At 40.7% G+C, this 17,384-nt stretch overlaps 1 protein-coding gene across 1 annotated transcript in view; it reads right to left on the bottom strand.

Moving 5' to 3' along the window:
* SATB2 (SATB homeobox 2) overlaps window positions 1-17,384 on the bottom strand; it is a 130,542-nt gene that overhangs the window by 57,053 nt on the left and 56,105 nt on the right. Inside the window, exons 3-5 of the mRNA XM_059820559.1 lie at window positions 16,516-16,642; window positions 14,221-14,344; window positions 9,295-9,397 (exon numbers count right to left, since the gene is read on the bottom strand). Of these exons, the coding sequence (XP_059676542.1) occupies window positions 9,295-9,397; window positions 14,221-14,344; window positions 16,516-16,642 (354 nt within the window). The remainder of the gene's footprint in view (window positions 1-9,294; window positions 9,398-14,220; window positions 14,345-16,515; window positions 16,643-17,384) is intronic.

Here is a 17,384-nt window from a genome sequence, read left to right as displayed (position 1 = left end):
AGGAGGCTATTACCCACCTTCGTCTGTGGTATGACCACAGCAAAAACGTGGCAGCGTTTCCCTTTTCCCCCCGCATCGCACTGCCTGGTATACAATTCTGCAGCTCTCTGCTTGAAGAACTCTTTTAAACCAAGTACAACGCTACTGCCGTATTTCAGAGCCACCCACCCTCCTGAAGCCATACACTACGTAGGCAGACACAAGGTGCCTGGACAACAGGTACTGCGCCAAGCTCAGCAAGCAGCTCTCAGAGTACTCCAGGATAGCATCTGCCCTGCATTTTCCTATACCACACGACAACATGTCGCTACCTCTACAAGACAGTCAGAAACCAACATAATCCCCAGAATGGGAGCAGCAAATTGTCATATTTCAATGTTCCTTTCTCTTCTTATAATGATTACCACGTGTGCCAATATATTTCAACTGCATACTGAGTTACAAACTTCCTGGATACAGCACAAAAGCAATCCAGTGCACCCTTCCCCTGTGTGATGCTCTTAACCTCTACCCAAATCTTCGTTGCACTGTCAAGCAGCTGACGCAGTCCACAGCACAATAGCTTGGGGTGGTCTGCATGCAACTTTCCATCTGAAATAAAACCAGCTCAAAAGATTTAAAATAAGATTTATTTCTCCACCTTCCCTTCCCCTCACCCTTTATTTTCACTGAGTTGTTAATAGGAACATTCTGACAAACAGCCTGTGGGGCATTTAGGGCTTATGAGCGGCACTGAATTGACTGACAGCACTGGAAACCAAATTCCTACGCACAATAACGGATGCTACGGGGAGAGCAAGAGCATAACATGTCTCCCAGCACTGCACTGGGCACACAGAGGACTCACCAGCACCCACGACCCAGCGAGTCCTGAACTTTTCAGTCCAACAGGCGTACGGGCACTTCGCCCCAGAGTAGGAAGAAGCTGGTAAAGAAACGTTTTGTAATAAGTTACTAGCCGGCAGAATTGCCATGCTTCAATTGTGACAGGATGTCACCACCCAGAGCTGTTCTCCAGTGCTTCAGAGTTTGCTTCTTTGTTTTATTTATTATTTAAAACCTGGTGATCATAAAAGCCATTACCAGCATGGTCACAGCAAGCAGGGAGAGCCCTGTGAACTCCAGTGTGCCCTGCACTCAGCTTGCAATAGAAAGGTTCCCACAATTTCTCCTGGCTTAGCACCATCCTACTCACTGGAGCAAGACTTGAACTTTGGAGCTCTGCTTGGGAGACAAAGCGTTCATCGGCAGAGTACCACCCTCCGCCTCAGAGAGACAGGGCTGCTGCCCTACACCAAGAGGGTGCCCTCTTGCTTATGCTACATAATTACAAGCTACCACTTTGCAAATAACAGAACCACTCCAGAGCACAGGAGGTGCTTTTAAAGTGGTAATTCGGTATCTTTTCATCTTTAATTAGGATAATTACTTATTTCTTTTAATCACAGCCCACTTAATCACTTCAGTGCAAAGGGCTGGTCTGAGGAGTCTCATTTTCGTTCAACATCTAATCTTCGTATTTACCCAAAGTGGTTCACTGACTTCATTCACTGTCTGATCTCTGCCTGGGCCATTTGTTCCTGCAGTCAGGACTGGAGAAAAAGCAGGTTGGCTAGAGAGGCAGACTTGATAAGAAGTCGAAACTTTTAAAACCCTTCCCTTCCTCTACTCCTGCAGGATAGCAAATAAGCTCAAAATAGCTATAGAGCACATAGAGAAATTGTTGGCCCCTGGCTGTGGGTAGCAAAGGCCTTTATCCAAGCCTAATGGAAAACAGACAGGAAAGGCCATTGTCTGTTCTTCGTTGTGTTGCAAATCGTTCTGTTTCCACCAAAGCACAAATCACTGTTTTTTGTATTCAGAGGAAACATCATTAAAAGTGGGCCTTTGATCAGCATCAGTTTCAGGTGAACTGGGCAGGGTGTGCTGACATTGCTGACTCTCTCTGTGCAGCTGACCTCCTTCCCTTGTCCTAAAGACTAGATCCAAGTCATCCCTTGGGACACAGAGACGCTAATATGTTTTCTGTCAGTTCTGCGTAAACATAGTAAGTCATATTCTTCCCGTGGGCTGTCCCTGGACTGCACTGCTTCAAAAGATGCCTGTCAGAAAAGAAGAATTTAACCCATGATCTTTTTTTTAGATTATTTTGGGGTTACTGCACAGGTTCAAGAGGGTACATAGAAGTATGAACTCAGTTCTTCATAATCACATTAACATCGTTTGTAGACAGAACATGCCAGATCCATCTGGCATAGAAAAGCATTATGTTGAAGGTGGTCTAATGCATAAATATTGGTCAGGTGAAATAGAAAAGGAGAAGCAGGGCAAACATTACTCAGAACTATCTGACAGAAACACAGCGAGTACTGGTTTAGATGGACTGATGGTCTCATCTGATACAAAACTATCTCCCTTCCTGTCAAAACTACTGTGACAGAAGTCTGTCCTGCTATTTAAGTACTAACCTTTCGTGGGCACCTCAAGAGGGAGGTGCAAACCTCCTAGAATACCCAGTCAGTTGTGCAATCCCTCCAGGAGGAATGCATGCATCTCTTCCTGACTCATAACATCAGAGATGATGAAAGGAATGAGACAGAAGACAAATATCATTAAGGCACACATATAAAGTCTTCAGATACTTCGAGTGAACAGAATTGAACTCTGCTCTCAGAGTCAGGTATTCTGTGAAGTCCATGGGATCACAGACAGCCACATTGCAGCTTTCACACCAGGAAAGCTTATGCCTGTACCTAAGCTTCAGGTTTTCCTCCCGTTCCAATCTAATCTCCACTAATGCTTACTTTCTAAAAATTCCTTTCCTTTTGAGCTAACATGTTGCTGTTTGGCAGCACACAAAAATACTTTTTTAAATATGAAGGAAAATTCATTTTGAGATTCTGCAGATTAAAAAAAAAAGTGTTTGCTTTTTAGAAAATGAAGACGACTATTCTTTACTAAGAATTCAAAAGTGGCTGGACAGAAGTCCCAACCTCAGCACACAACTGGTCCTCACCGAGAAAAGCACTGTACTTTGAGCAGGAGACATTTTAAAACCATAAAGTTGAGTAACATTATTTGAGCAGGTTTGGTCAGCACCTCTTAATTTAAAAAGGTATAATGTCCCTGCATGGCAGGAACAAGACACAGGACAATTGGCTAGGCAGTTTCTCTACAGAAAGGTTTCCAACCTTTATTGTACTGACATACGTTCCCTAAAGCAGCTATGGCTGCAGCTCCAGCCACACGCACACCCAAGAGATGGCATTCAGGTAACCGGACGTATCCTTCTGTCATGATACGTGTACTATCATGAGTGACAGCCACTGCTCCAAAACAGCCAGAAGACATGAAAGACGTTCTGCAAAGTTGAAATTCATGTACGCACATACTTTAGATAAAAGTTAAGCTTAAGCAAAAAAAAAAAAACCAACGGGTCTGTTTTAATTCTCTTTACAGAGAGGAATAGCCAAGAGAGCCACAACTCATAAAGCCCCTGGAACGCACTGCAGTGGGTAAATTGTTTCTTAACAATACATGCGCACAAATCCCCCAAACTGGCACTTAACATCAGGGACAATGCTGAAATACAAAATGCTAATGTGGGTGTGGAAAACAGCAGTCAAGGGGTCTACAACTCTTGCTGAATCTTGACAACTTTAAAGATAGATGCCACTTTTTCATCATGACCAATGCAAACCAATGAACTCATAAAACAGCACAGCAGCCCACAGACTAAGAGGATGTCTCCGAGTCAGAGATGATCTTCAGGTCATGTATGTAATCTAGACGCTGAAAAGCTTGCCTGCGAATGAGGTTATTTTCTTTCCTTTTTCCTTAAGAAAGTGAGGAAAGTCCTATTTTTAGTGAAATAAATACACAGTCAGGAGCGTAAAAGTAAGCAAAGGAAAAATTACAGTAACGTCAAGAGCCACAGAGCTGACCTGAATGACCCTAACTGGTTTAGTGCCAGAGCCGCGACTATCCAAACAAGACATGAAATGATCTCTTCTTAAAAAACTTAGCATTTCTGCCTCAATCTGTTTGTTAAAAAGGCAAAAGGTCAAGCTCTATATATGCATATATATACATACATACATATATATAAAACCCTCTATTTACATAGAGAGAGATACATACATACGCATGTATCAATAAATAGGATATTTTTAAAGTCAAAAACATGGCTTGGGAAAGATCTGGTGTGCCTTTTCATGAGGCTTCCACAACATCTGCTTCAGAGGAACAACTGAAAACTATTCCTCAAAGCACATAATGACAATTTTCCCTAGATTCGCACTGGCATTATCACCATGCCACAATCCCAGCCACAGCCTTCAGCCTGGAAATAACAAAGCTGGGAGCCCTTCTGAATCCTGTTTCTAACCTCTCTCAACCTACAACAGCCTCTAGAACCCATTATAAGAAAAAACAGATTGCTCTGTCTATCTATTATGGGAAGTAAGCAAACATACTTTCAAGAATAAAACAGCACACAAACAACAAATCAGTAATAGTGGAAAAATGAAAGAGCAGCCAAAGCAGATTCTCAATTTAAGGAAGCTATGAAAGCTTTTTCTAACATTCCTGATCTATTGAAATAGAAATAACTGAGCCCTCCTCCTTTAAACTGAAAAACCTCATCATCTCACAAAAACTTTGAGACGGCCACAGTCTCAAAACTCACATCCACAGAAAGCTATATTTTGGCAGCCATGGATGGCAGGAGCAAAGATGACATGTTCTTAATACGCAGACAAAGAAAATACGTCTTTTTGTTCTTAAGTTCACAATGTATTTATTTCTCCCCTCTGCCTTCCTAACTTCCTCCCACCAAGCTAAGTTGTGTCATCAGGCAAAAAGAAAAAATTCACACCAGTTAAGAGTTTCAGTTGTGAAAGAATTCTGATACAGCGATAGTCCCTTCTGATAAAAATAGAAAGCATGACACTTGGAAGTGAAATATCTATTGAGAAATAGAGCTAAAAAATATTCTAAATGCTACAAACCCAAAACACCGGGCAATGAGTAGGTAACTGGTACAAGTTTGATCCCTTGACAATGATCTGAGTTGCATGGCAAAGCTCTGAAATACCTCTCTCCATACATACATATATATATATGTATATAGTTACTTACAAAGTGTTATGTTTATTTGAGTATTTGTTTGTTAATCAAATTAAGAAGCAATGCAAGCCTTTTAAACAATTATTCAAATCCTGAATTTCAGCAACGTTGAATACCTTCTCACAACTTCAGCAAGTTCAGCATCTAGGGAAACCAGACAAGTGGTTCTCAGACTGAGAGGAGTAACCCCGTGGGACTGGGCAGGACAAAGACAGTTTGAGAACCACTGGACAAAGCCATTGCTGTATAATTGTCATCAATCAATATGTAACCTTTATTAAAAAGAGGGAACTCTGATTCTTCATTCAAGTAGGTTTAAACACACTTCAATCCCATCATGTATGCACAACTGTGTAGTAAAACGCCCTGCATCCCTCAAAAAGAAGAATAATGAAAAAGTAAATAAAAAGAGTTAGAAAAAGGCTTGACATGGTGATATTAAATTCATTCACGGTGCGCATTCTGAACAAAATTACAATACAAATTAGATAGCTTAATTACCACCCCAAACGATTACAGACGTCCATGAGGGGAAGAGAAAGTTCACAGAAGAACTGTAAGCTTTTTGTTTCCCAACTACTGTACGTTTTCCATTAGAACTGTATTAATATAAGCTCTCCTTCAAATACACATGCGTGTATCCCAAGAAGACTGGGAAGAACGGACATCCTGTTATAAACTCACTCATGTCCTCGCACGTATCCAAAGTGGTAGGCTCAGAGCCAGGAGGAGACAAAAAGCCTCCATCCTCACACCAGCCAGTTCCCGAATCTGTCTGTATACTAACTCTCGTGCCGCTGAGTAAACTGTGAATGTCTTAAAACCTTAAGGGGCTGGGGCGGGGTGGGAGAAAAAATTCAAGCAGAATTTTATTCTAGCATCATCTTGACACAAGACAAAATTACCATGCTGAGCTGAACTAACTGAAACCTTTTTTTAAATTACAAGCATGAATAGTTTAGCTGTCTTTTTGGTGAGTTCAACAGAATGCACACTGAGAATGTTTACTTGAGATTTGATACAGTTCCATTTGTGTACAGATTTTACATCTGTTGCTAATGATATCAAATTATTGATTGTTCACTTTCTTATATTTATTTAAACATTAACTATATACTCGGCAACCTGATGCTTTTTTCTTTTTTTTTTTGTTTTCAGAGAACTTTTTATTTTTGCCTGGCTTCAGTTGTAATTACTTTGATCTTCCAGGGTGTATAATTATTTTACTGTTTATTTATTTCAATGAGAAAGGAAAAAAGTTTGACCTAGGAGATCTATATGTGGCAATTTGTAACAGAATCACATCGCTTATGTTTAGGAAATCATGGTTTTGATTAAGAAGCAACCATTTAGTTCCCACTGTTTTATTAAAACAGACATTAGCAGATAATAGGAAACACATTTAACACTGTAGGCTGCATTTAGTTTGCAACGTCAATAAAGTTATTTTGAAGCCCCTTCCTATTTTGCGTTTACCACAGCTCATGTGAATTGTTTTTTGCTTTTACTTTCTAACAACCAGCTCTAGAGTTACACATGGATATGGGTGCTGGTCCCAAAGACTCTAAATTGTAGTTTTACCCAATCTATCTGGACTACAACCTGAAAAATGAATTGCTGCATCATCCATTCACCTTCATGGAAAACCTAAGTCCTTTTTTTTAATTATTATTAAAGGAGTATGTGATGACTGAAGCATGTAACTCAAGTCACTGATTTTGCATAGTAACTGAGCTGTCCTGTAGGAATATCTGGCTACAGAAAAGAAACAAAACATCATGAGAACAGAGATGATGAGAAATTGAAACCACCCAAAGAAGTGCAGAAGTTTTCCTGCTTCCAGGGGGTTTAGATTACTGCCCTAAAGTTGCATGGATGTTTATTCTCCATGCACCACTGTACCTGCCATAGACTCTTTGTTTTCTCTCCCACTCATATGGTTGATGAATCAACACTACTTGAACTGCTTTATAGCAGCTTGTGTTTACTTCACACATACCTTAACCTTCCTTTTTCTCCTCCTACTAACACACACATACACTTCCAAACAGCAACGACTGGCTGTGTCTCTTTGAATAGCACAGATACAGAGTTATCTGGCAAACTCTTCAGGTTTGGATCCTTGACCTCTTGATTGAGGTCCCATTCTGCTTTTACTGCACTTAACAATTTAACTGTGCATTTACTAAGTAAAAAAAGTAAGAGCTTAAAGAATTCAATGCTCTAAGAACGGAAGGAAGTGGAAGACAGCAGTGTGCTAGAAACACTCGGAAGCTGTAGTGGCATCTCTACAGTTAAGCACACTACAGTTAAGGGCTTCCAGTGCCTCTGCAACTGGCACCCTTGTCCAGTTTGGAAAAAAGAAGAAGAAAAAAAAAAAAAGCCTGTCTCTGTTCTCCTAGAACGGCCAGTAAAAGCAAACGGTGATGACCTTGAAGCTGTTTGATTCCTTTGATTGTTTTTAAACCAAGAGGATATGTTAGAGCACTCTGAATAAAACTCTTTTATTAAGAGACACCATTTAGAGAAAAGAAATGCTTCTGAGTCACACAATGGCAATTTAAAGAGAGAAGAAACTATCCAGTTTATTTGGCATGAGGGTAACCATGTACTAAAATGTCCAATCAACATTTTTACTTCAAGCCTAAATCATTTCAGTAGGTGAAAAGCAACACCTCCATTTCCTCATCTGCATTGTTACCCCACTTCTGCCTGAACAATCTTCCTTCTAGACACAAATAATTTTACCATAAAACATTCTTCTTTTTTTTTTCCCTAGCGAAAATCTAATCACTGCACAGCCCAGGCCTGAGCATCTCACAGGTATGCTCTGCACAAGCCAGACGTGCAGAGGAAAACCAGATGCCTCAGAACTTGTTCTGATATTTTATGCAATTTTGTTTCACGTGTTCCTAACTCAAGCAACAGACTCTTTATGGTATTATTATGCAGATTTCTAGTCTGTCCTATGGAAACTAAACAAGCAACCTTTCATAGCTCATGTACACCAGCCTTTTAAGAGAAAAAGACAGTAGACTCTTTTTGAAAGATGCTAATCTTCATGTGACTACAAATACAACGGCTTCTCAAGAAGGACAGGACATTACCCTATTTCTGCATAACGCTTGTGAATCCTGTTATGATTTTCCTGGCCACTGAAAGGTTCACAGACAGAAACAACAAAAATACCCTATGTCTTCTTTCAGACAATGACTCTTCCCTTCAGTGGTGTAACAGAGAGAAATACTATGAAAAAACCTACCACAGGGTGAAGCTAATCTCCAAGGCTGATGGACATTTAGGGAGAGAGGAGCCAGTTGGTATTGTGGAAAAGCTTTCGACTATCCCCAAACTCTTGCTCAAAGCACACATATGTTTTAAAACAAAAAACCTACCAAAACAAATGGTCTAGTACACACGCAAGTCCCTTCCCAAAGGAAAGGATGAATAGAAGAACAAACTATACATGATGAATGCTTGTCACATCACTTTGTGTACTATTAGAAGGTGATCAGACATTTCAGTGGTGACAGTGGGATGAACTTACGTAGAATAATTTTACTGCTTCAGGTGTTCACTGCTAACCAACTAATACAATTTCATTGTAGAAAAAATACAAACAATGGGCTACTTCCATCTTAACTTCAGTGGGTGCAGCACCTTGTTACTTAGCAATGTCTCCTAATAATCAGGTATTAAATGCACCACTGGTATCCAGATTCCACACGATAAAACATGGCAGGAATGCCAGTACCCTTAGTAGTATTGAAATCAGAGAGCAAGGGCACATGCAACTTAGAAAGACAGTTCTTCAGCTTTCATGAGTAAAACGCAACTAAGGTAATTTACGTAGCAATTTAACTTTTAAATCCAGAGCTACTAGAACGCTTTTTTCCCCAAAACGTTTTAGCTTAATTCAAAACACAGTTGATCTTTCAGCACAGATAAAGGGGATATTTTAAGTATGTTTTAAGTGGCCTGTGTTTTCATGCCAGCCTTGTTTGTAAAGTATCTGATTTAATTTCAAATGTGCTGTGACTGTGCCCTCTTTGTAGACAAATTCACTAATATTATTATCGCTTATTATCACTTTTACTTAAAGCAAATCATCTCAAACTGTCAGCAGAAGTTCAAGAACTTGGAAAGTCACAAAAAAAATCAATTTACCTTTAATCTTCTTGTACTTTTTGTACCATCTCCCAAACTCCTGGCACTTGGTTGCTGACACATTGGCATAGTATGTGCTATTTACAATGGATGAAATCATACTCTGCAAGTACAGAAAGAAAGACAAAAAGTGTTTTAAAATATCCTGCACAATTAGAAATCTTTTCCAGGGAAAGTGAATGACATGCAAGTGCACAATGACCATCCATTTGCAACTTTAAAACCGAAAGAAGTGTCTGATCAGTACACAAAAGTGGTTTTATTCTCCATTCTATATTCCCAGCCATAATTAAAAGTAGAAAATAATAATTATTATTATTTTGATTTTGCATAATAATGGAAAAAAGATGCAGGACAAACCTAGGCTGAGACCTGCAGCTCAGGCTGGGCGGGGGGGCAGTTCTACTTTACTTTGTACTTGTGATATTGCAATATCTAAACTTCAGTTGCATAACAACAGGCGGTGCCATGCTGGGGAACGCATGCTTACTCTATCCAGGTGAGAACAAGCATGATTTAGGAACCAGATCCTCAAGGTAAGGTAGATGCCCCAGCATGCATAATCCAAATAATGCTTTTCAGATGTCTCTGTTCTGCTTCCAAATGCAGCAAGACCACACAGCCAAGAATCAGAGAACATCCGTGCTACTCGCTGCAGAACAACAGTTAGGCAAATAAGTTAAATTAATATAATTTATAGAAACGTGTGATTAGCCCTTGTGTGAAAAATCACCCTAAAGAGAAATTAACAGTGTCATTCAGAGCGAAGGGAACTACGCATACTACAATACAGAACAGCCAAAAAGCACAAAAAAGCTCAACAAAACTGAAATATCACTTTCCTAACCACCACCACCCCCCTCTACTCTGCGAATTCCCTCTAAGCAACTCTCAGTACAAGCCAACTGAAGCAGAAAGGAGCGGAGTTGTTTTGCAGCACCTGATACCAATAAAAGTGATACTTTACATCTGGGATGCTTCTGCCCGTAAGGTGGCAAAGAGCCCGGTTACTGGTAGTTCTTCTTCCTTTCTATTTTCTCCCCCTCCCTTCATCCATTATACAGAGGAGGCATCTTTTTAACAACATTTTGCTTTCTTTTCCCCCTCCCCCTCGAACTCTTCCAGGGTCAAGTCATTCCCAGTGAGTGTAAATCTCCAGCAAGGAAATGCAATCTAACGCCACTAACACATGGGAAGCAATGCACCTTCTCCAGAAAGCACATTTTCCTTATGCCCTCCTTCCTCACTTAGGTCAAAGCTCAGAAAAAGCCCTGGCACATTGTATGACCTCTCTGCCCACAGATGAGAGAGTGAGGATGATCTCACAGCTCAAACAAGCGATTTACCACAGGTTCAAGCTCTGGCCCACCGGCTCCTGCAGGCTCTTCAGCAAAATGGGATCTTGGCCATCTCTGGAAAGCTTACACATTGGCTTACTCAATTTTAACAATGCTTTAAAAAGAAAAACACCCCTCCCTCTTCCAGATTTATCCAGCCTTCTACCCAATTCACTGCAATATCACAGGACTCCAGCTGTTCCTGAACTCTGGAGTTTTGGGGACTTAAAAAATGTGAGCAAAACTGAGAGACTTAAGATAACTGGGTGGTGCAGATTAGTTTCAGTCTTCAACAGGTAATTTCACTTTCAGTGACGAGGCTCTTCTGCCTGTTCACTTCAACTTTTCCACTCAAAGGCTGCTATGGCGCACTGCAGTAGAGTCTGAAGGCTATGAAGTAAGAGCCTTTTTAAGTGACAGCTTCAATTTCTAAAACTGAGATTCAATTTTCTAATTAAAATCAATATTTTGAGACATAAACCTAGCATTGTGGCAGTCAGCAGCAATTCCCTCCCCATAAATCCTCCCTTGCTCCAAGTCATTTTAACAAGCAATAGCATTCTGAAAGCCTGACATGGAGATGGCCTCTGCTAAGGAAGGATTTTCAGCAAAGTTGAGCTGAGATAACTTGCTTCTTTTTAGAATTACTTCAGTTGAATTTCCAGTCGCTACGGAAGGGTGGGGAAATTGTTTAGCTCTGTCTACATAACAATTTGTTTTTTCCTCCTTTTTTTCCCCCCAAATCCTCCACAATAAATTGACATTACTGAAATTGTAGGGCTATTAAATATTACAAAATACATTAACCCATTAACCTTTATTTGACAAAGCAAAGCTTAAACTTAATAGTAAAATCAAATAGTAAATCAACCATTGGTGAAAAATCCCAGGACAGACTCTCTTCAACTGCTTGACAGTAGAGCAGGGGAAGGAACCATAACAACTTTCAAACTACATATCATCACTACTAAATGGAAAGAAATCCTAGGGGTATTTCTGCTAGGAATCTTGCTAAGTCTGCAGAAAGGAAACACCCATTCAGAGAAGAGTGGCAAAAAAATTTGACCAATTGCAAATTTCTAAATAATGCATATTATTCCTGGGAAAATCCTTAAAGAAGGAATAGATTATATGAAGTAGCAGATATGTTTGGTATGTGTGCGACCATGACAGCCATGTGGAAGGAAAACTACTTAGACCAGGAGCTAAGAAATATCCACACAAAGAAAATCGGGTGCAGTAAGTTCAAGGAGAAAAACATGGGATGTACTCACACCCCAAGAAATCTTGCTCCAGCAAATAGACAAAACTCACGGTGAGTGCTGAAATGAGTTATACAATATACAGGAAAGACAGAGGTCTCTATGCAAAGATGGAAATGCTGAAATAATTGGATTTCTTTCTGCCACACACACTCCCCACCTTCCCTCCTTCCCCCCGCTTGGTTAACTAGGATTTATTTGTTTGTAAAGGAGTTGTATGCTAGGGTAGCTAAGCTGCAGCCACATAATACACCTATCAGAAAAAAACAGAACAATTTCAGATCAAAGTGAATGATTACATTTCCCATTAGCGGCAATCAGAATCCCCATCTGGGCTGCATGGAGAGCTCGGGCACTGAGAACCAGAGACGGAACACCATCGCTGGTGGGAGCAAGAGCTCCCCACGCTGCCCCTCTCCACTTCTGTACTTGAGGCACTGTGAACACATTAATAAACAGCAGCATTTACTCTGCAGTTTGACTCCTAAGAGACCACTCCGCAATTTGCTGCTGTCAATAATATATTAACCACAAGGGGGTTGTAATGACATTTCACATTTGGCACGATATTCTTTTAAAACTGATTTGGGAGAAGGAATTGTATTAGAGGCATATTCAGATGATGGTAATAGACAGCTCCTATACAACCTTCCATTGAATCTTCTGCATTTTGTGAGCCAAAACAAAAGAGACTGAAACTTTTTATGACAATAATAACAATCACAATACCAGCTGCACTCCTGCAGTCCCAGCTCAAGGGTTAGTCACTGCTCAAGGTCACTTACACCTGTGCTTAAAAGTAAGCAAGCTCAATTTTCTTCAGAAGGATCTCCTTTTAGCTTTGTCCACTGAATAAATACTGAGGCAAGGATTTTTGCTGCTACAGTCCTGCCATCAGTAATTTTGTAAATATATTTCAGACTGAGGCTACAGAAGGAGTAAACCAACTGCAGCATTTCCACCTGGTAGGCTTTGAAACTGAAGTGGGAGGAAAAAGACCCAGACAACAAATGAATTCTGCAGATGAAATGATGCATAGTTTAGTTATACTGGATATTGAAGAAGACTGGGCAGAGACAACCATATGCTGCAATCATCATTAGCTGACCAGATTCCACAGATAATTCTATTTAAAGAAATTACACTTAAACTGTGTGAAAAGAAAATCACTTTTGTATTCAACGCACTTACACTCTGTGCATATCTAGAGTCACTGCTACTCCTTTAGTAAATAAGGCAAGTTACATGGCTTTTCCTTACACAGTCTGCCCATTCCTGTTCGTTCTGCAGACGCAACATGGCTAAAGAAGATGAAGAACGTGATTCCTACCAATTGCAAAGACCTAAATTCTGCTCTGTATCTCATCTCTGTGCTTTCCCTGGCGTTGTAGCCACAACACAGTGAGGCAAATTTGTGCTGGTTATACACAGAAACAATTCTCTTGGTTCACAGAGGCTTTGGATCACCAATTGCAGGATGAGCATACAGTGCAATGCAAGACAGGCAACCACAGGAGAAAAAATGTTGGATACAGGCTAGCAAAGCAACGTATTTTCAGCAAGCAGGGATTACTGATGTTTTCACTTTTTAAAGATACAATAGACAGATTAACCTATAATTCTAACAAAGTTTCTAGAAGGCAACGTATTTTTCACTCCTAGCAAAGTTACTTGGTCTGGGTGCAGAAGTGTTTTCCTGTTTTTTCTGAGAGGCAGGGAGGACTCAGTCATAAAAATTTTATGAATCTCTCGTTATGACAATCTGAAGTACAAATAGAACTCATGATATCCGTAGGAACCTGTGTCTTAGACATGACATCACTGCCGTGTATAAAGCAGTCATGGAGAATGAGACTGAGTTTTTGTTCTTTTTTTAACATAATTACATATACATTTTTTGTTGCTGTTTCCTAGAAATTGGGGCACAACTGTTAAAACAGCGTATTTTTTATCATAGTTGGAGGCTGATGAGAGCTACCTACGGGTTAGTGCTGGAGGCAGGCCTCTGCTAGTGGGAAGAAACATCTCAAATCTGACATTTGAGGATCATTAGACCTATTGCAAAAGGTTCAGAATGAAGAATTTACATCTCTCTGAACAGCAGGATAAAATCAACCAATTCATTCATAATTTCCACCTGGCAACGCACTAAGAAAACATGGTATAAACATACTCTTTTTCATATTAATTAGAATTTCTCCTTTCTAAAGAAAACAAGAAATTGATTTGATATTTATGGAATTGTTTAGTCTAAGCACTTTACTGAACAAATATGAGCTTTAGATCTTGTAAATCTGGCTTTCCCTAAGCCTGTTAAAAACACTGACCTGTGAGAGAGGGCATTCTTTGGCTAGTGTGCTCTGATTCATCTCTTTGAGCAGTTCCTTTAAGGCATTGCGAACTGTGGCATGGTTCCACTGCTCTGCTGGCAAGTCTTCCAACTTCGAACAACTGTTAAAACAGAAAGCAAAAAGTAGATGGAATCATCACCTTCACAGATGCTTACTCTTTGCGTACAAGTGCTATAGACCTTTAAGCAGCGAGCACAACCTTGGAGTTTCCCGTTTAGCCAGCCCATCAAGGTGTTTTCTCGCCTTCTCCCCCTCCCCACCAAGCCAGATTCCCAGAAGATGTGTAGTTTAACTACAAGAATGACAGTACATGGCAGGAATAGCAGGCAATTCTACTATGATATTATATGTGTGCATAACCGTTCCCTGTGGTGCCTGGTGGAGAGCAAAGAAACTACATAAAGCAAGCCCCAGAAATGGCTGGATAAAGCCATCCTCTCCAGACAGAGAAAGATACTCCTGCTGGGATAGAAAAATAAACACATATGCCACACCGTCACTAACAAAATCACTAAACAGTAAAGGCCTGCATTGCATGGAGGCAAGGCTTTGAGCAGTGACTCTGAAAAATTAATTTTATTTTATACCGAATCTTATACTGCCCTCATCGCTGAAATATCCAAGAGCCTTTCAGAAACACATTAAGCCGTATGCCCAACATCTGTCGCATGTAGTTCATTCTCACTTTCATTCTACAAGAATTGCATATGTAGCGAAGCTTTTGTCTTCATGTGACTTGTGCCTCTTTTAATTTAAGAAGCTTATGGTCTATGATCTACATACACGGGGACAGACCCGAGAAGCACATCAGAAAGTTGGGAGAAGCTTGTCATTGCCATTCATGCCCGAGAAACTTAATGCATGCTCTCCAATCAGCCTCTGAGGTGGTTCTGCCTCCTGTCTATACAGCCTGGCTTTACCCTCAGAGTTGAAAGTTCAGTTGAGCTTGAGGAGTTCAAGTAGTCAATGACCATCTTTATCTCAAAGTCACAGGCTATCTTTTATTTACATGACATCCAGACATTGAAGCACTTTGAAGATAAAGAATGAGACCTTGATCTTAGGTTGATACTCTCCGGCAATACAGACATGACAATAGGCTAAATGGACTCCTGGTAGCTCATACTTCTGAGGAGATGAGTTACTGCACCCCAGTTTTATAGTGGTGACAGGGTCTAGATGCTCTTTTACAACTATGCTGCAGAGATGCAGTCTAGCTGAGAAATGATAAGAGTATATAAACCCAAGGAAATGCCTGTCAGTGGGAACTGGAAACCCCAAGCCCCATCAGAGATACACCAGGAAAGAAATGTTGCTGTTTGGGAGGTTAACGTCAGTGAGGCACCAACTACTTCCAAATTCCAAAATGAACTGAAGAGTTGGAGGGTATGCACCTGCCACCAAAGGACACAGACACACATCCAATGGACCCCTCTTCTGCTCAAGTCGAGCTTCAAAGAATTGTGGGCAAATTATTCCAGGCTGTCTGTTATTTTTGCCTCTTTCCTCTGACATGTCCTGGCCATAGAGCTACAGCAGACCGTGCAATGTAGGCTTACCAGCAGGTCTAGAGTATGCTGTGCACTGCCAGGGACCTGCCACAACTCCTTACGCAGACATCTAACTACTTGAGGACTCTTTTGAAGGCCAGTAGAGAGAAAGGGGGAGAAAAAGTGGGAGGGGGTGGAAAGGAGGGCGAGTAAGTGTAAAAGTGTCAGGAGCTTTTGCTTTTCTAATCAGAACTAGAATTAAGGGAAGGAAAATATTTTCCAAATGCCAAATGGAGATGCAGTAACACATAGCTTCCTCATCTTCTCGCCTTTTCACTAGGAGACTGCTGGAGAAGAAAGGAAAGTCAGCAAGCTCCCCTCCTCCCCATCTCAGCAACTGGCAGTAGAAGACCTGGATTCTCACAATGCAGCCCCTGGAAAAAGGCAAGGAGTTTATTTTTTTGATACAATAAGGCCTCAGGAATCCATTAAATTAGGGATTGTGCAAAAGTCTGCCTTTAAAGGCCCCATATCTTTACTTGATTGAGTTTCTGCCCCTCCCCTCTCTGCTACCGTTATCGCTACTTCAGAAAACATACAAAATCGGTTGGAACATGTAACAAAAAGCTGCCAGGTGACCTGCCCTTCTCTTCATTTTTCTTTTCATTTCATCAGAAGACCAGAAATTAATGAAGACAGGATGTGCTAATCTCTGTAGTAACGCTGTAATCGACAGAGCAGCTCAGAGAATAGAGAAGGACAGATGTTCAGAAACACCCACCTTTGTAATTGGATTTTCAATGTCACAACATGATAGACATCTTGTAGCATGTCGGCTACTGTCGCATCTGGTGCATCAGTCACATAACTGAGAGGGAGGGGATTCCACCTCCCAAGCTTGATTATTCCTGAAAAGAAAACAAAAAATTCATACTTCATATTTTATCAGCCATTTACTAAACCCTTTCATAAGCTTGTTTGTTCACGAGATTCAAGATCTGCCCTGAGGTTTACTGCAGTCTTGCTCAAAAAGATGTGTTGTGCTGACTCCTGAAGCAAACAATGGGGAAGAGTAAAATTGTGGCAGAGTTGCTGACATGTTCCTGGCTCTTAAATTACTTCAAGGAAGCACAGGAGGTTTCCTACCTTCACATCTTTCATCATCCCTCTAAAGCCTAGTTCTCTAAGGTAGAGCAAGCTTTAAATACTCTATAGTCCTGATTTTGCAGTCTACAAAACCCTTCAGTAAATCAATGCATTGGTTTTGACTTGAACAGGAAAATTCCTACGTGTGAGCTTTCGGCACACAGTTATAATCTAAGCATGGTACCATTCCCAGTGTGGATGGATGGCGCTGGAAATCCATGAAGCAGGAAGAGTTCACTCCCAGCTACAAGTTGCACTAGGCAGACGGTTGCTTTTCTTTGCAAAAAAAACAACTGCAAGCTGCTGACCGCAGATCCAAAATAGCATTTTGGGGGCGGGGGAGAATGCTTTAAGTCCCATTTCTACTTCTGTTCATTCTTTAATAGAGATCATCACCTCTTCTGGATGAGCTTGTCACAAAGACTGTAAACTTGGATGGTAAACCATTTGCTGCAGAGGTATTATTTCTGTTTAGGCAATTGCAGAGGGCCCACCCACACAAAA

This window comes from Gavia stellata, chromosome 8, assembly GCF_030936135.1.
Source record: "Gavia stellata isolate bGavSte3 chromosome 8, bGavSte3.hap2, whole genome shotgun sequence".
NCBI classification, from domain to species: domain Eukaryota; kingdom Metazoa; phylum Chordata; class Aves; order Gaviiformes; family Gaviidae; genus Gavia; species Gavia stellata.
This window is presented reverse-complemented; position numbering and strand designations above follow the sequence as displayed.